The sequence below is a fragment of the Mchenga conophoros genome, linkage group LG9 (assembly GCF_057382185.1).
Source record: "Mchenga conophoros isolate Kocher_MC1m ecotype Shallow Benthic linkage group LG9, M_conophoros_male_GT1.1, whole genome shotgun sequence".
Lineage (NCBI taxonomy): Eukaryota > Metazoa > Chordata > Actinopteri > Cichliformes > Cichlidae > Mchenga > Mchenga conophoros.
The window spans coordinates 10,383,018-10,402,098 of record NC_140534.1 but is presented as its reverse complement, the minus strand read 5'-3'; the positions used below and the strand labels follow the sequence as shown (position 1 = coordinate 10,402,098).

At 44.5% G+C, this 19,081-nt stretch overlaps 2 protein-coding genes and 1 long non-coding RNA gene across 5 annotated transcripts; 2 read left to right on the top strand and 1 right to left on the bottom strand.

The window, feature by feature from the left end:
- Window positions 1–279: 279 nt before the first annotated feature.
- LOC146566747 (leucine-rich repeat-containing protein 31-like) lies at window positions 280–4,831 on the top strand. 3 transcript variants are annotated; one of them, XM_085286331.1, is made up of 6 exons: window positions 280–301; window positions 571–666; window positions 1,430–1,532; window positions 1,858–2,022; window positions 2,141–2,296; window positions 2,570–4,831. In XM_085286331.1, exons 2-6 carry the CDS (start codon window positions 649–651, stop codon window positions 3,025–3,027), a joined length of 900 nt encoding a protein of 299 aa, XP_085142457.1. In that variant the 5' UTR covers window positions 280–301; window positions 571–648; the 3' UTR covers window positions 3,028–4,831. The 3 variants fall into 3 exon arrangements, with proteins under 3 accessions (XP_085142457.1, XP_085142458.1, XP_085142460.1); XM_085286332.1 differs by having other exon boundaries at window positions 285–301; window positions 571–683; XM_085286334.1 differs by lacking the exons at window positions 280–301; window positions 571–666 and adding an exon at window positions 698–1,044.
- Window positions 4,832–12,891: 8,060 nt separating this feature from the next.
- On the top strand, window positions 12,892–14,311 carry LOC146566746 (uncharacterized). Its single transcript, XR_014893747.1, has 3 exons — window positions 12,892–12,994; window positions 13,408–13,477; window positions 13,677–14,311. It is a non-coding gene; the product is annotated as an uncharacterized LOC146566746 (long non-coding RNA).
- A 1,628-nt stretch (window positions 14,312–15,939) lies between these two features.
- On the bottom strand, window positions 15,940–18,859 carry LOC146566745 (uncharacterized). Its single transcript, XM_085286453.1, has 3 exons — window positions 18,760–18,859; window positions 17,187–17,783; window positions 15,940–16,835 (listed from the first exon to the last, which is right to left on the bottom strand). The coding sequence occupies exons 1-3, from the start codon at window positions 18,775–18,777 to the stop codon at window positions 16,158–16,160; spliced, it is 1,293 nt and encodes a 430-aa protein (XP_085142579.1). The 5' UTR covers window positions 18,778–18,859; the 3' UTR covers window positions 15,940–16,157.
- Window positions 18,860–19,081: the final 222 nt, after the last annotated feature.

Here is a 19,081-nt window from a genome sequence, read left to right as displayed (position 1 = left end):
TCCTTAGTAGGTCTTAATATGAGGTAAATATAAAACATGAAGTGTTTGTGAGGTTCATCTGCAGCACCTTTGTCTCTGTGAAATGTTTGCTAATTTAACATTTTCCCTCCTAAACAGGAAGGAGTTTGTGGAGGCCTATGTGAATCATGCCTTCAACACATCAGTGGAGAATCTGTTCCAGGAGTTCAAGCGAGGCTTCTTCCTGGTGTGTGAGCAGGATTTGGTGAGGCTGTTTCGACCAGAGGAGCTGCAGGGAGTGCTGGTCGGCCAGGACGTGCATGACTGGGAAATGTTCAAACAGGTACAGTCAGCCAAACAGACACAGGCTGTAGTTTCACAGCTGTCCTGTAGCACAATAACTGTGTACTGCATACTGTCAAAAGCATTCAGTCGGCTGCTTTAACACAAATATGAACTTGTGTCACATCTCAGTCTTAATCCAGACTTTTGTATGATAGTATAATATAATAGTCAGCCCACCCTTCGCAGCTATAACTGCTTCCACTCTTCTGGAAAAGCTTTCCACAAGGTTTAGGTGTGTTTATGGGAATTTTTTGACTATTCTTCCAGAGGTGCATTTGTGGTGTCAGACACTGACGTTGGAGGAGAAGGCCTGGCTCACAGTTGCTGCTCTAATTCATCCCAAAGATGTTCTATCAGGTTGAGGTCAGGACTCTGTGCAGGCTAGTCCAGTTCTTCTACACCAAACTCACTCATCCATGTCTTTATGGACCTTGTATTGTGCACTGGTGCCCAGCCATGTGCACACATGCCCACACTTTACACTTGGCACAGTGCAGTCAGACAAGTACTTCTGGCAACCACCAAACCCTGACACATCCATCGGATTGCCAGTCAGAGAAGTGTGATTCGTCACTCCAGTAAACACATCTCCACTGCTTTAGAGTCCAGTGTTGAGATGCTTAAATCACTCCATCTGACGCTTTGCATTGTGTTTGTCAGTGTAAGGCTGGGATGCAGCTGCTCAGCCATGGAAACCAATGAAGTTTGGACATCTGTAACAACAGCAGACTGCAGATATTGGTGACTTAAGTGCACTATGAGCCTTAGCATCAGCTGACTCGCTGTCATTTCCAATTACTTCCACTTTGTTATAATATCACTAACAGCTGACTATGGAATATTTAATAGCGAGGAAATTTCATGACTGGACTTGTTGCACTGGTGCATCCTATCACATTACCATGCTGGAATTCATTCAGTTCCTGAGAGCGACTCGTCCTTTCACACATGTTTGTAGAAGTAGTCTGCATGCCTAGGTGCTTGATTTAATACACCTGTGTCCATGGAAGTGATTGGAACACATTAATTGAATGATTTGGATGTGTTAGGGAATACTTTTGGCAACATAGTGTATGCCTGACCTTACAAACTCTATGATTATAACAGTCATTTTCACTGTTTTCAGAACACAAGTTATGGTTGGAGATATCATGACCGCCACCCCACCATACAGATGTTTTGGGAGGTATTTGATGAACTAACTGAAGAGCAGAGGAAAGATTTCCTTCGTAAGTACTTGCTGAAGCCTCCATTATGATATGTTACTGAAATCACACTGTATCATATAAAACATTAGATTTTTCTGCACTTTACCAAGATACATTAGAGAGCAGCATTGTTCTAATTAATATACTGTAAAGCTGCTTCTAGCTGGTGGACTGAGCCGCCTCACCTTTCACCTGGCTCACGTCACACACCTGGAGAGACTCGACCTCCACCTGTGTTGCCTCACGCGAGATGATCTAGAGGCTCTGAGTCAGTTGCTACCAATCTCACACGCCGGACACTAATCGCATGCTCGCTGCAGCAGTCATGTGACTCGTTGTTTTTCAGTCCAGGTGCTGCCCTCTCTCACTGCACTGACCGAGCTTGATGTGTCATCCAATAAGGAAGTGGGAGGTGTGGTCCACCTGCTGGTCTCCGCCCTCCCTGCGACACAAATGAGGAGGCTGCCATTCAACAGCTGCTACATGAGCAACGAGTCCTTCACTGCTCTGGGTAACACACACACACACACACTTGTTTATTTATAGAAGTTTTCCTTCAAGTCATTCTCCCTGAATACCTCTTCCACCCTCTAGCCTGAAATGGTGAAAACTTTGTGTTTATGCATCAGCCCTGGCGGTGTCCTATCTGCGCACGGTGGATATTTCCTGGTGTAAAGTGGTTGGCGGTCACTTGGCGCTCCTGCTGGATGCTCTGCAGCCATCAGTCGTCAGCGAGCTCCGTCTTTGCAGCTGCGAGCTCACCACTGATGACATGCAACATCTGGGTAACTAACACACAATGACATTATACTTTTTCTTTTTTGGTCTGTAGTGGATCATTAGGCTGCATAAATGTATATTAAGACAAGTAAAGCCTGAAGGAAATTGATATTTCTTTCATTTATTTCATGCTGCCAGCATCTGTAGCTGTCGTATAAAACAAAACAATGAAACTATTCGGTGTTATTTTTGTCTCCATCAGAAACATTGTGAACAAAACAGTAAAGTGAACAGGCATAAAGTGATCAGTTATCAATGGGTCCTCTTCCTCTGTGCAGCTGCCGTGTGCAGACGGGGCTGTCTCTCCTCACTCCGTGCACTGGATCTGTCCTACAACAGCTTGGTGGGAGACAACGGTTGGTGCAGTCTGTTTGCAGCAGGAGGTCTGGGCTCTCTGGAAGACGTGGATGTCAGTTTGCGACCTTCAACCTCTGCTCCGTGCTCAGCCTGGCTGCCCGCTCTGCTCCGAGCTCTGCCTCAAATTTCGGCGCTGGCTCGACTGGCCATGCAGAGGTGGACAGCTGACTGTCAGGAGAGAGAGCAGCTCAGGTACTGTCTGAAAAAGAGGAGCGTCCTGCTGGAAAGGGATCCAGATTTACAAGACACATCATCAACATGTAAAGGGAACAGTCAGGAGAGCCTAGAAGAGAGTCAGCCTGAGGAGATTGGAGCGGACCGCACTGGAATTTACTGTCAAAGAGCGACCCACTTTGTTGCTTTATTATTATTTTTTTAAGTCTCTGTTACCACAAGAAGGTCAGTGTTGAGGTCAGCTGCATCACGTCTGATGTAAACTGTGTCACACGTGATGGTTTCAGGGAATACTGGGAACTTACAGAGTTAAGCACAGCTGGTGTGGGTTATCATATTTGTCGTCTCTCACCTTGGCTGCAGGGTCTGGGTCTTTCCAATGCAGCAGTCCTAACACTTGAGACACACATGCTGAGAAGTGGGGATACCTGGAAATGGACAAAGGCTTTCAGCAGAGTTTTAAAGCAGCTATTCAGGAAAAGAGCTGTGAATTATCTGCATACCTTGTTAGGTAATCAGCTATTTTGGGGTTCTTTAACAAATCAACCAAAAGGTCGACTGAGTATTTTCTCGTCAGAGTACCATCACCGTTCACGATGATGTTGAGCACAAGCTGGAGCGTTTGATGGATGTTCTTTGCATCAAAGAGCTACGAGGAAATCCCAGAGAGTAGAGACAGGATATTATGTGAATCAGCATGAATGTTGTTTGTTGTTCAACAGATAAAAACAAGAAGAGAAAATAGAAACAAAGTAAAAAAGGAACAATTGTTTCTGCCGTTAAGAAAAAAAAATTGAGTCATGGCAGAGACCTGCAGAAGTCTTGAGTCTCATTTGATGACATTTTGTCAGATTGCCTTGTAATAAAAAAAAAAAACAAAACTGTTTTTTGAGCAAAAGTTCTCCAGGTTTTTTTGGAGTTCTTTCAAAGTTTTCTTATTTTTGGACGTTAGCTGCTTTTTCACTCTTTTTCAGTCCAGTCTGTGCATCTGAACATTTACAGAAAGATTTCTTTGTTTCGTCTTTAGACACTTTGTTAAACGCAGATCCCAGCAGAGTTCGCCTACCTTCTCTCCAACCTTCTCAGGTTTTGTGGATATTATACATGGTTATGCTGAGGATATGTCGGCTACTTTCCACTGGAAATGCCTTTTGGTTAAACTGTCAGCGAGGAATTTGCACTGTTACATTTTTATATAACTTTAATGCAAAAAAAACAGCTGCTTGTTTAAGTGAAAATACACTGATGGGGTTTTTTTCTATTCATGAACAGGAGTGTGATCAGTTTAATAAAAGAAAAAATAACCATAACCAAGATATGAGGGGAAATCTTGGACAAATACAAGCAGACTGGAGCAGCCAGCGTTCAAAACACCGACGTTCAAGGTAACAGAAGGTTCCCGAGCCACATCCACCCAGCTGGTTTCTGTGTTTCTTGTGTATTTGTGTACACTGTGACTTCATGGCTGTCTTGGGCTCCAGCTCTTGTTTTGGTGTCTCATTAATTTGATTTAATGTCCTGCTTAGTGATAACATCACTCTTGGCCTCCCTGCACTGGCTTCCAATTGAATTTAGGATTCATTTTCAAGTTCTTTTATTGGTTTTTAAATCTTTAAATGGTCTGGCACCTGCTGAAGCCCTATGTCCCCACTCGTTCGCTCCGGTCAGCTGAGCAGCTGTTGCTCTCAGTCCCCAAATCACGGCTGAAACTGAGAGGAGACCGAGCGTTCTCTATCGTGGCTCCTAAGCTTTGGAATAATCTTCCTCTTCACATTAGGCAATCGACATCAGTGCTGGTTTTTAAATCCAGATTGAAAAAGCATTTTTATTCACTGGCTTTTGACTCAGTGGTTGACTGACTTGTATTTTATTGTTTTTCGCTATGTTTATTATTGTATCGTATTTATTATTCTTATGGTATCTATTATGTTTCTATTGTTCAGCAGTTTGGTCAGCCTTGTGTGTTTTTAAAGTGCTATATAAATAAACAATGATGATGATGATGAACATAGTAACGTGTGTTGGGTTGCTCTGTCTTCAGACTCACTGTCAGACTGATTAGACAGTGAGTCTGAAGGTGAGAGTCCTCACTGCCCACGCCTGTCTTTGGGTCTGACCAACACCGTTTCCTGTGTGTCATTCCCCCCTCGCCTTCCCCCCATCCGTCCTGTCTGCACTGACCTCTCCAATAAAGACAAAAGGCCTCATTTTCTGAAACTCTTCCTATCCCATCACCTTGCGAAGAATCACTTCACCATGTTGATTAATAAGGACGGTGGGAATGGTTTGAAGTCTCGTCACAGAAAATGTGCCAAAGGCAAAGAATCTGAGCTTGAAATAAAATGAAATGAAAGATCAGCCCCACACAGGGGTTAAATTCAGATGGAAACTCTTATCACACAAAGAGAACAAGCGAATAAATATATCTGAGTGTGGCCCCTCGACTGTCACAGTGTAGCTGACATTTGATCTTATCATGTGTTAAAGCTATTTTAATTACTGAAGAGAACCAGTGTCAAACTCAGCCCAAGTATGGTTGTACGTTAATCCTTAAAGCAACAACGTTTTTAAAGTTGCAGCGTCATTTTTACACCACACCTAAAATCCCACTAATCGTCCGGGCTCTTCACCCTATGACCACACGCTGGGGTATCTAACACCACATGACCCAAATGGAAACTATGTCAGCTGAAAGAAACCCATCGAAATGTGCAACACTTAAAACTTTGCCTGATTGGAGCATGGCTTCAAATACAGCCCTGAAAACAGACAGGCGGTCGTTGGCATTTCGCCCTCGTTCCTGAGAGACTACATCGATGTATCAGTCAACAAATGAACTACTGTGGCGTCACAGCTGGGGCCTTCTCTGTGTCGTTTATAACACAGAGAAGGACCCAGCTGTGACGCTGAAGTGGTATCTTTAAATTAGCTGTAGGTGTGAATGCTTGTCTGTCTCTCTGTTAGCTTTGCAACAGACTGGTGATATTCAGAGTGCACCATATGTCTGGTATTATTTCCCTTCCAAATTAGTGCTTCCTCTTAGTTGCTGGTCTAAATTTGTTTCCTTTCATGTTCAGGCCGTGTTAGTGTTGTCTCTGTGTGTAGCAGGTTTTGTCTCCATGTTTGTTTCACTGTCTGCCTGTCTGTCTCTGTATTCTGTACTTCTGATAGACGTCTAATTTTGCCAGTCCCTCTTTTTGTGCGCCTTGTACCTTGTCACTCTCTGTGACCGCGTCTCACTTTGCCAGTTCCCATGTATTTAATCAGTTAATGGTGGTCTGAGTAACCCTCACCACTTTGTTCTCCAGTGTCTTTGTTCCTGTTCATCCTACATATTTTCCCCCATTTGTTATTTATTTCTGCTGTTTGCTATTTATATTTTATTCCTGCACAGTTTGCTTGAAGCACTCATATTTTGTCTATTCTATTCATGTGGATCTTATCTTTCTATTTCCTTGCTTCCTTTTCTGTTTACTTTGCTTCTTGCCCGTGTTTCGTCCTTTTGCGGTGTCTGTGTTTTTTTTAATCCTATGGTCTCTTTTAAGTTTGTTTGTCTCTTTACTTCTTCAAACTGAATTCAAAGTGGAGCAAATGCTATATAACATTCTCATAGTCTCATTCACACTAACGTTGGTTCTGTATCTTGTAACCAAAGGAAGCTTCAGCATGCAGACTGGAGCCAGCGATCAAAACACGTGCTTCCTATTTTATTTTGTTGGTTATGTTGAGTTTTGCTGTAACTGTCTCATTACTCCTGATTTGTCCCTGCCGTCTCCTCTTCCCTAATAACCGTCCTGTGTGTTTATTGTTTAATCTTCTCCTTTCGTCACCCAGCTTCACTGGTCATGTTTCCTAGTGTTATCCCCCAGTATAGGTTTCTGAGTTTCTCAGTTCCCTGTCAGATATTTCATATCATTCTCTCCGTCCAAAATAAACAGGCTGCCTTTAGTTTATCCTTGCCAGCCTGTGAGTCTGCATTTGGGTCTTCTTTTTTCATAACAAATGATCATACTCCCCGCAGATTGTGATAGTGACACCTCCAGGCCATGCTGCAACTCTCTGGAGCTTTCCGCTCTTCAGGAACTCTCTCTGCAGGAGGGGGAGATACAGGAGAGGTGGAGGAAGATCTCAGCCTGGGCGTCTATTGTCTTATGTAGTCTGGAAGATGAGTGGATGGTGGGGTGGGTGCAGTTTTCTCTGTGGTGGGGTTGGGTGGACTGTCCCGGGCTCTGTGGGGCCGGGAGGCGCTGCTGCACTGGGCCCCGGTCTGGATGGGCCTGGGCCCCCTTTCCCTGGCGGGGCGCGGAGTATGGGGGTGTCACCAGGGTGCAGAGGAGGCTACCCCCCCTCTGTCCCCTTCTGGCTGCCTCTGCCTCAATTTTATCCCACAACTTAGACATTCACATTACTCACACTCTCATTACACATACATATAGGATCTTGGGGGTGGGCACAATACATGGATACATGGATACACGATACATGTACACCCCACCCCTGGTGTCGTTGCCCACCTCTCAATTTTAAATACACGTAGACATTGAGGGCTATCAGGAGGGACTATGCGCTTACCTGCTGCTCTCTGGCAGGTAGCTCCATGCCCTCCTGGGTTTTAAATGCACCTTAGAACACACATGCATCAACACTACAATGAGCGGGTTGAGGGAGGTTTGGAGTCTTCTCTCACCCCCATTCTCTGCGGCCTGCTGGAGCGGGGGGGCTAGGAGGAGGAGTTGGCCGTCCGACTGCGGTCTGGAGTGTGGGGCCTCCCTGCTGCTGCGGAGTTGGGGTGGTCTGCCTCTCCCCACCGCAGGGAAAAGGGTAACACCACCTGGGTCTGAGTGCAGTTCCCCCTCCAGGGGCAAGGGTACCTAGACCCGGTTTGTAGAGTACGCTTGGGGAGTGTGATCGTGTGTACAGCGTCTCTTTATGTCTGTCTCCACGTTGGTTGAGTGTGAAGTAAGTACATATGAGAGCATGAGGGTGGGAATGGATGTTTGTGTCTGTGTGTGCCTGTATGTCTGTGTCTATATGTCAGGTTGGGTATCAGACGCCACCTCTCTGGGGACATCTCAGGCCCTCCAAGGTTTGGAGGCCTATCTCCCCCTACCACCACTTCCCCTGCCAGTGGCGGACTCCCTCAGACATCGGTGCGTTGGTGGTTCTTTGTGTCCGGGGATGCGCGTCCAGGTACACACCGGCTCACTCCTTGGCGGCCGCTTATCGGGGCCTGGAGCCTGGGGCTCGCTCGGGCCCCTTCAGAGGTGGGGGTGCCCCCGGCCTCTCGGCCTGGGGCTCGGTCACTCAGGCACGGCTGGCTGCCGGCGGAGCTCACGGGCGCGTCACTGCAACTCCCCCTGGCTTCTGCTCCGCGGCTGCTGAGTGAGCCCTCATCTGGGACTCTCCTCAGCTCTTTCTGGGACAGTGGCGCGGCTGCCCCTCTGTTGGTCTTCCTTGGTCTGTTGTGTTCTGGGGGCCTCTGGATGTCTGGAGTTTTGATCTCCTCCATACCTGCTTCATGCCCTGGAGGACGGGGCTGTGGCCCCCCCACACCCTCTAGCAGATCATTACATGAAGGAACCTTTTTAAAAAACAAGCGCGTCCATGCTCACAGGTGCTCACACACACAAACTTCACCCTTTTTGGCTCCTACCTCAAAGCACACTGTGTTCTGTTGATCTTATGTGCTGCACAATAATGTTTAATATTTAGTATTTACTGTCATATTCCCATATATCATTGTGATGTTGTTTATTCTATTACTCTTGTTCTCTTCTGCTTGTTTTCTTTTTTCTTTCTCAACAGGTGATCCAGGTGATTAATAGATGCATTTTTTTTCTTTTTTTTTTCTATGGTTTTGTGTCCAGATATCAGCGCTCACCTGGCTGGTACCAAGAAGGTTCAGCAAGTGCTCCCCAGACCTGGAGTCCTGGACAGATTCTTCCCAGACCAGCCTCAAGCTGTGCAGCAGATCCGAGCGACATTGGCTGACCTCTACACTCTAGACATGGTGAGAAAAAGGGCACGGTTTGTTCATTGTTTGGAAAATTTGGCATTAGATAATCCTCACCTGGGTGTTGCTGTTCAGTGTAAGCAATATTATTTGCATTTTATTCCTCTGATTTATTTCTCTGTGGCGTTTATGAACTCGTATTTCTTAGGCTGGCTTTTAAGGAAGGAGAAAAGGTATGTATCAGTTGGCTGGGAAGAAAGATGGAGGTGGAAAGGATGTGCGAGCTATGGGACAAAGTTGCTGAGACTAGGTTAAAAAGAGGTGAGGATCAGTGAGCAGGAGTGTGGCTTTGTGCTGAAAAGAGCACAACAGATTGTTTGGAGAGAAGGTGAAGGAAAGTCAGCTGAAGCAAGACAGTTTGTGGAGTTTGTGTTGGACTGTATGTTATGCTGGGAGCCTGGGGATTAGTGCACTTTGATTCCAAGTTAATACTAACTAGTGTTTCTCACTGGTTTTTGGGTGGTGGAGTAAAAGGGATTGGTTGGTGGCTGTTTCTAATGTTAGCCTTTTCTTGGTTTTCTTACAGGCAGGGTAAAGACATGGTGATGAATGAGTGTGTGGGCAGACGCTGAGGACCAAGAGCTCAGGACAGTCAGACGGGGGCGTCGCAGCAGGAGTCACCGTGCTCGACAACCCTCTGCTGTCCTGAGATGTCAGACTCCTGCCTGCACATACAAACCACACTGAAGTCAAAGTTCCACCTGCACCTCCACCTGTTCTTGCAACAGCATGAAAACTGACAGAGGTGAGACAGAAGAAAAGTTCTTGTCTATTTTATTTATTTTTTTACTAAGTTAAGGAATTAAGTTAAGAAGAGTGATTAAATAAATAGTTTCTTGCATTTTTGATTTAATGATTGTGTTTAGGATTATTTCAGAAACATGTTTAGAGGATCTTTGTAAGCCTGTATTTACTTTAAAAGAAGGGAAGCACTTCTTCATCCTACAGAAAAGGTGACACATTACAGATGAGTTCATAAAAAGTGTCTCTGTCACTCTTTCAAGGCTCTGTCACTTTTTCTTTTGTACTGGAACAGCATGGTAAAGTAGGCCTAGGCTGACATCTTGTGGCAGTGTGTTGTTACTACAACATATGAAATTGTGTTTCTATTGGAAATATAATTCAGCACCACTGAGCCGCTCTCTCAGTTACAAACTGAACCTGTTTTGTAGACGTATAAATCACTAAGTACAGTGAAGCTTTTGGTTTTGTAAAAGTGTTTCTTATTCTAAATGCATGTTGATTTTTATCAGGGTGAAGAGCAGTTAGCAGTGCATTCATGGACATCTTTAAACTATTAATTGAAGAATCTTTGGTGATGATGGCATGAACTAGAAGCGTGAGCTCCAGGTGAGACTGCACAGAACAACAAGTGTCCTTAAACTGCATCAACTGATGACGTCTTACAATTTTATTCCACTGTGTGTTTTTATCATTGAATGTTTCTGTCTTTGTGTACATGTAACGCAGACACTAAAGCTGAGCCAGAACTTCATGTTGAAGAGAAGGATTCTTTTAAAATGCATGGGGGAGCAAGCGAGTCAGATACCAAGGGCACAAAGATGAAGCAGGTCTGATCGGAAACCGTTTATTTCCAGGCCAGGGAGCACAAATAAAAACACCCTTAAAAGGTTCCCTCCTGCTCAACCGCGTCACTCCCTACGGAGAGAAGATCTACATGACCTTATCTGCGTATCTGGAGGTCAGCCGCTGCTCCGCCGTGTTGTACCTGTTTGTACGTGTTTTTAAGTCTCTTGATGTCATCGTGTCTAACACACACCCTTTATCTCCTCTCTGCAGCTGGACCATTGCATCCAGCCTGCCATTATCACCAAAGACATCTGCACGGTCTTTTACTCCCGAGACGCCAAGATTTCCCCACCCCGTTCTCTCAAGAACCTCTTTGGGACTGGATACTCCAAAACTCCTGACTGGTAAATCTGGGCTGCTGCACTGTGGCCATCTCTGTTTCACAATCAAAGATATCTGCCCTGTTACAAAGTTTCCTTGTTCAAAACTTCTGCTTCATTATAGCAACCGAGTGACTGGGATCTACGAGCTGAGCTTGTGTAAGATGTCTGACACTGGAAGCCCAGGTGAGCGGCCATGAAACATGTTTAAAGAACGGCAGCTGTTTTATCATAATTCTGTGGAGAGCTTCATCCTAATGAGGGCTCATGTCCTGAGCAGGGATGCAGAGGAGGAGGAGGAAGGTCCTGGACACATCAGTGGCTTATGTGCGTGGAGAGGAGAACCTGGCCGGCTGGAGGCCCAGAGGAGATAGCCTCATCCTAGAGCACCAGTGGGAGCTGGAGAAGATGGAGCAGCTGCAGGAGGTGGGGCCTTAAAAGATTCATAAAGAAATAAATCTGTTTAATATCATAGAGGGAAAAATGACTTTTCAACTCAAAGACCAAAGTGCTATTCTAAAAAGTTTTTTCTTAGAGTACAGACTTTACATGACTAACCTCCCCTCTTCTCCCCACCTCACATTCGCCCCCATCTTTCGTCCAAGTGGAAAAGACCCGTCACCTTCTGGGAGAGGCGGCTCCCGTGGGAACAGCTCCCACCACCAAGTCCCTGAGTGAGTCTCTGTCCCCCAGCGTGAGCTCCGGCACTCTGTCCACATCCACCTCCGTCTCCTCGCAGATCTCCAGCACCACCTTTGAAAGCGTGAGAAGGAGCTGGCCACCAAGGTGAGAAAAACGTGGGCTTAGTGGGCGTTCTTGTTGCTGCCTTCTTCCTTCTCTGCTCGGAGCTGATCGGTCTTGTTCCTGTTGTGTTGTAGTGCCTGCGCCTTCTGACACACACCTTCAATACTGAATACAAGCAGCTGGTGAACAGCATCAGTGACTGCAAGGTGAGAAATAATACAAAGAAATAAAAAAATAGCCTTTCTGTGTCACATCAGGGAGTTCCTATATTGACGTCTACCTCATCCTGCTGTTGTTTCACTTCAGCTTTCTCTCATCTCACCGATCGGACGTGATCCATCCGTGACGAGCTTCAGCAGTGCTACCCTCACCCCTTCCTCTACCTGCCCCTCTCTCTCGGACTCGCGCTGTGGCTCCATGGGCCAGAAGTAAACATATTTTTAGGAACATTGACCTCGATCTGCAAACGGTTATTGACAGGTTATCTATTTGATTCTAACTTGGTGTGATTTGTGTTAAAGGACCCCTGAGAACAGCTCACGTGCCTCCAGTCCCTCCTGCTCAGACTGTGAAAACTTCCCGATGGTTCCCACTCTGGAGACCTCCCACCTTGCGCGGGCTGCAAAAGAACGAGTTCCTGAACTTGGTGCCTGATATTGAAGAAATGCGACCAGGGTGAGTAATGCCATATTAACCCAAATACTGTCACTATGACATGTGTCTCACAGACCAAATGTAAGTCGACACTCATGTTCTCTAGTTCAAGCAGAAATGATGTGGATCGATTCAAATTCCTGAGCCTGGATGATTTCAGCTGGAAACAAACCAACTCTGCTTCTTCCTCAGATAATTCAATTCAATTCAATTTTATTTATATAGCGCCAAATCACAACAAAAGTCGCCTCAAGGCGCTTCATAGATACAGAGAAAAACCCAACAATCATATGACCCCCTATGAGCAAGCACTTTGGCGACAGTGGGAAGGAAAAACTCCCTTTTAACAGGAAGAAACCTCCAGCAGAACCAGGCTCAGGGAGGGGCGGGGCCATCTGCTGCGACCGGTTGGGGTGAGAGAAGGAAAACAGGATAAAAGACCTGCTGTGGAAGAGAGACAGAGGTTAATAACAGATATGATTCAATGCAGAGACGTCTATTAACTCATACTGAGTGAGAAAGGAGACTGGAAAGGAAAAACTCAATGCATCATGGGAATCCCCGGCAGCCTACGTCTATTGCAGCATAACTAAGGGAGGATTCAAGGTCACCTGGTCCAGCCCTAAATATATGCTTTACCAAAGAGGAAAGTTTTAAGCCTAATCTTGAAATCTTGTCTCCTGAATCCAAACTGGAAGCTGGTTCCACAGAAGAGGGGCCTGAAAACTGAATGTGTTCACTGACCGGTGTTGCCAGCTTTGGTGGCTCGTCTCCCGCTCGAAGAGGACCAAAAAGAGAACAATACAGTGTTCAGCTGCCTGGCTGTGCTCTACACACACAGCCCTGCTCTGGTACAGTAAAAACCACATTTACATTTGTTTACATTTCCAATGTAGAGGATGAGTTTAGATCACTGTGGTCCAAGCTTGTCGTCAGTTATAGAAACTGGATGTTGCACAGGAAAGTGTGTTTCCTTACATTTATTTTGTGTTGACAGAAGTCTTTGATTCATATTGATTATTAAAGAGCAGCTGTTCACATGTTTAGAAAGATGCTTTGAAAGGAAAAACTTCCAACCAATCATTTCTTTTATTAAATGTTAAATCAGTTATTCTTACAATCCAACACATGCAGAAACTTTGACATGCTCTGATGTAAATCTTGAACTACTTCACATTGTGCATTTTGTCCCTAAATTTTAAAAATATTTTTAATTACACTTTTTTCTTAAATGTTTTTATTTTATTTTTTTTATCTCTTTCAGGTCGTGAATTTAATGAAACCCATAGTTGCTGCTTCCAGTCATGTCGTGGGCAACAAGGATGTTGATAAAGGTGAAGATTTCTATGGCCACATGCAGAATAACTCATCAGATTGCATGTTAAAATTCCTTTGAATGAACCCTCATGACTCAGAGCTTCATATCTAATGTCTCTTAGCATCGTGCACAGCACTCTCATCAGTATTTGGTTCTTTTGTAGTGATCTGTCTCCAGTGTTGACCTCTAACTCTCAGTTTGTTTCTCCTCCACAGAAAGCCAGAACATTTCAGTAGCACTCATGAGAAAGTTTGCCCAGAACCACAGTGCTGAGGTCCAAGCAGCTGTGACCTCACTTCCTGCACAGCAGAGACCCTTGTTAACGTGCATGCCGTGTTTACTTTTTCTTATGTTAGGAGTTCGGGTTCACCATCCTGTGTTCTGTATTTTGATTTCCTGCTTCACTATAAATCGCTGCTGCTGTTCTTTACGCGGTTTGGACACACTTCTTGCTTTGTTCTCAAGAGTGTGAAGTAATGGATTTAATCTGCTAAGGAGAGTTTTTCATTCCCATTGCTCTTTGGGAGTCAGCGGGCTTTAACCTGTGGAGAAAAGCGTGTGCTCTTGCTCCTTCAAACGGTTTTCTTCAGAGATTTCTCACTGTTTGTACACATGCTGAGTGGCTAGTTTTGAAAACACTTACTTTACCTTTACTACTCTGCTCAGAAATGCAACCTGTGACCTTACACAGCCCAAAAACTTATCCTAAAACATAAATTAACAAGGACAGAAGCTTTTTACAAATGCTTCAACAGTGTAATTCTAACAAGGTATGCAATACATCTAATGTCAGTTCAGAGGTATGAAGTGATGACACTTTGACATCACTGAATAAAAGCAGTCTTGTCATAATAAGCTTTGCTGTGGACAGTTGACGCGTTCATGTTAAACTTTTTCTTACAAATAAAAAAGGTAATCAGATGTTAAGTTTGTTCAGTTTTAGTTGTTCTCATCGTGTTGCTCCTCAGATCTCCCGTTGTCCCTGAGCCTGACTAAAGCCCGGCAGCTTGTTTTCAGGGCATGGCAATACAGATATGAGCTAAATGTGACACAGCAAAGAAAAATCAGAATCAAGAAACCCTGAGCTGACTTTCATGGCTGCAGACGTGACATTAAGAGCCTCACAGATCAAAAAAGTATGGGATTTAAACTGCTTCTAGACCTGCACACGTCTGTTTCCAGGGCAGGATATCCATTCCAGTGCAGCAGAAGGAGCGGTCAGTGTGGACCTCGGTGCTGTACAGGACCTCCTGGAGCTGCTTGTCTCCTGGCATCTGGGCTTTCACTCGTATCTGAAGGACAAAATAGGAAAATCAAGTTGCTCTCACTGTCACCTGATTTCCACAGACTGCCATCTGACCACATCCCTGCAGTTGGATCCCACCGCCGTACCTCTAGGATGGGTCTTCTTGGTGTCAACCCAAACCACCCTCTCCTTCAGCTCTGAGCTGAATATATACACATGATTGCTTCTTAAAAAACAAACAAAAACAAAAAAACGTCCCCACACGGAGTGAGACTCAGTCTTGGATGCCCAGATCAGCCAGTGTGGTGTCCAAGAAAGGGAAGGGTTGGTTTGCCAAGTTGGGCTGTACCTCGATGGGCAGTGTCACCAACATGGGGATATCCTGCTCCAGTCTGACGTGCAACATCTTGTTGTGGGACCCCGGGAGCTTCCTGTCTGCCGATCCGCCTCTCCGTCGGCCTGCTCCACAGTCGCCGCCTCCTCCAGAGAGCGTTTTGTGTCGTCTGCTGCCAGCTTGACTTGCTGATCTTTATCTCAGGAGGCAGTGGGTTTTTACCCTCTCCCCCTTTGATCCTGTGCGTTATCGTTTAAAACTCGCTATCTGCATCTTTTGGCTCCAGCACGTCTTTATTGTTAGAGTTGTTGCTTGCTGTGTTCTTCTGCGGGGTGCTGATGATTCATTGTTCTGCTTCTTCTGATGGTAAACGCCTCTGGAAAGCCTGAATATGTGAGCGCGTCTGATTCATACAGAGTTCTGCTCTGCCCCCCCCGGACTGATATATGCAGCCAGTGTGAATGTGTGTTATGTATCACTCACATGTTAGGTTCATTAGACTGACACAAGGGTGATGCACAGATGTTGGTGTTTTTAGGGCCAAGTGTGAAAGTGGAAGAAAGACAAATTCTTTTGAAATGTTAAAAGAATGTTGGAAATTTGATCAGAATACAGTAAAAATGAGAGAAACAGACATTTTTCTCAGATCATTGTGTTAAATTGTCATAATCGCCGTGTTCTCTTTAAGACTATCAGCTCTACTCTAAACAACCCTGAAAGCCTCTGCTGACACATGTCATCAGTTCCTTTCTTTCTTTGTAAACAAGGTCGAGTCTGTCAGGTCAGCAATAGAACTTCCTACAGATGACCCATCAGTGTTTATTCCATGACTGTAAACATGTTTCCATTCGTCACTTCAGTCTTTACTCTGAAATACAGGAAATGACATCATGGCTCAAAATCTTTGTCGTTCAAACAATTCTTTATTTAACATTTTTTTAACTTTATTTAACAAAATACATTCAATAAAAACTTAAACAACAGAAAACTGATTTTTAATCCAACCACTGAAAAAAAAAGGTAACGACTGAACACAAACAGAAGAACAATTTATAAAGATTAAAATGGAACTACAGGAAGTTTGATTCATAGCCTCATTTGAACTTTAACTTAAACTTAAGGAGAGCCGACCTGAGCTCTGTGGAGCCTGATCTCCAGGGTTTTAAGTTGGACTCTGAAACCAGAGGATGTTTCCCTCTCTTCAGATTCACTCTGATCCTGTGATGGGAATGATTTCAGCCCTGCGTGATCGCGCTGATGTTTGCACAGAGCAGATGATGAAGTGAATGTTTTGGCACAGTGGTAACAGTGAAACAGTTTATTAGTAACGTGGGATCGTTTGTGTGCAGAGTATGAACTGAGATTACTGAAGCTCTTGTCACACTGCTCACAGCTGTAGTTTCCTTCCATGTGTGTACGTTCATGCTCGTTACGATGACCTGACTGTGAGAAGCTTTTGTCACAGTGTCTGCACTTGTATGGTTTCGCTCCTGTGTGGACTCGTTTGTGTGTTTTAAGGTGACCTGCAGTGGTGAAGGATGACCCACACTGATCACAGAGGTGCTTTTTGACCCCACTGTGAAAGAGTTCATGTCGTTTTAACTTAGCTGATGTGGGGAAGCTTCTCCCACATTCTTTGCAGTATTTCAGTTTGTCTCCAGTGTGTTTACGTTGATGTATTTTTAGGCCGGCTTGCAGACTGAAAGTTTTTCCACAGATGTCACAACGAAAGTCTTTCCCACCACCACAGCGATGACAGGGTTGAGAAGTGGATCCATCTGTGTCGCTCTGCTTCTAAACAAAGACACAAAGACAGTGTAAGTCAGTCCTTCAACACTTTTATCCTGAAAGTCGCCTGAAATAAAGAGCATCTCTGCAGACGTCCAATTACATTTTACTGTTTCAATTAACACACTCAGTTTACTGGGCTACAATAACTACAATACTACCACCATAATACTACAGCAATACTTATTTAATATTACAGTAACCTCTGACTTACACTTAAATGAAATGAAAACCTGAATAATGGCTCAGAGCTACTCTTCGGTGCAGTAGAAGTGCTAACATGCTAACACAATTTAATGAGCAGACTTGTTCCAAACAGTCAGACTGAACTTACAAGAATAAAATAAAAATACAAACCTCACAGTAACTGCACTTGTAGAGTCTCTTTCTGGTGTGGATCTGTTGGTGTTGTCTCAGGTACTGTGGAGTTTTAAAAGTCTTCTCACACAGGTCACATTGATAAGGTCTCTCCTCAGTGTGGGTAAACATGTGGCTTTGTAAGTGTGCGTCTGTTGTAAAGTATTTGCCACACTGATCACACCAGTACACATCTTCTCCGGAGTGAATGCGTAGGTGTATATTTCGGTACCCTAGCTGGCTGAAGGTTTTTCCACAGATGTCACAGCTGTATGCCTTAACTCCAGAGTGGGTAACTAGATGACTCTGTAAGTTGCTACTTCGAGTAAAAGCTCTGCCACACTGATCACAGCTGTAAGCTTTAACTCCACTGTGGACGACTTGGTGTCTTTTCAGGGAATTCTTCCAGGAAAACGACTTTCCACACAAGTCACAGCTGAACGGTCTCTCTCCAGTGTGGATGAGCTGATGTTGTTTTAGTTTAAACTTCCAGGTAAAATCCTTCCCACACTCGTCACAGGTGTTTTTTTTCTCTCTCTTTCTTCTGTGAGGTTTGTCGGCCTCCTGAGAGCGCTGACTTCTCGGTCCACGTTGGTCCTGCAGTGACAGAGATACAAACAGAGGCAGTGAGTGAAATGCAGTCATTAAACAAACTGAAGCTTCAAACTCCCTCCATTAACACTAGTTTTAAACCTGAAGGTGGAGTGTGGCACCAAACACCACCAGAACCTGAACGACTGCAGGTGCTGATAAGTTGCGGTCGCGGTATTTCAACATCTAGTTAGCAATACAGAAGACGAGCGAGAATAAATGGAGTAATATTTTTTATGTGGCAGGTAATTTCAAATGCAGCGATTCTATCAGCCCAACAAACATCAGCAAACACACAAACTGTTTGTGTGCAGTTTGTCTCACAATGTGATGTAAAGACTGCAGTAAAATCCTCTGCAGGTTAGTGCAGGATAAGCAGGCAAGTTTACTGTAATGTGATGGATTTAAGTAAAGAACAGTGTGTGAGTGGTGCACAGTGACTGTGGTGCTCATGTCAGAGTTAGATTACATCAAGTGTAGCAGAGATTAACTTAAACTTAAGCTCATGATGCTGACATTCATTCACTGAGCTCCACCCACATACCAACAGTTTAGTGTCTAATATAAAGACAGTGTACTGTCAGTGTAGAGAAAGGAAATCAGCCAGGACAACTCGTGAAACATCTGCTGACATCTGGTTGAATTCACAGAGAGCAGCAGGTCAGCTGATCACAGCCTGCACATTAAAAAAATCTACTGGAGCTCTCAATAGAAATGATTGTGAGCTGTGACCCTTTTCCCCACACTGAGCCACTACAGCTGATTTTAGGGTTGAATCCTGCTGAATCCCACTTTAACATCTTCCTGCTCATTTTGATGTTTAGAGGCAACGTCACCGTCTAAGATGTAGGCATTGTATACATTGTATACATTATTTCTACATTACATTAATATTGCACAAGGTTCATTTAGTTTAGCATAAAATATATATATCAGTACTTCAGCTTTTAATGGAGTATTTCTTAACACTAGTATCTGTCACCTTCTGTGTTGAGCTCATTGTTTTCTCTGCAGTGGCTGAGCTGAGTCCAAGTAGCTGAAATTTCCTCTGCTGCTCCGTCAGACTCTTCTCCTCCTCCTGATCAGCTGGGACACAAAACAGAACTTTGTTAAGCTCCACACTGCACTGAAGAGTCAAAGTGTCTCATATGTTCATCTGAGAACACACAGAACACATTTTAGCTTCCCTGGGTGGACAACTTATTTGAAACAAACACAAAAGGTTTGAGCACCGATACCAAATTCAGCAGTATGGCACACCAGTACCAGGAGAGCAATTCCTCTTTAAAATATGCCCTGGCCAA

Bases quoted from the DNA above. Each gene is read 5' to 3' on its own strand.
- LOC146566747 (XM_085286331.1), top strand. The intron at 2,023-2,140 runs GTAACACACACA...TTTATGCATCAG, and splicing joins CGAGTCCTTCACTGCTCTGG to CCCTGGCGGTGTCCTATCTG. The intron at 2,297-2,569 runs GTAACTAACACA...TCCTCTGTGCAG, and splicing joins TGATGACATGCAACATCTGG to CTGCCGTGTGCAGACGGGGC.
- LOC146566745 (XM_085286453.1), bottom strand. The intron at 16,836-17,186 runs GTTTGTATTTTT...GTCTTTGTTTAG, and splicing joins ACAAGTGCAGTTACTGTGAG to AAGCAGAGCGACACAGATGG.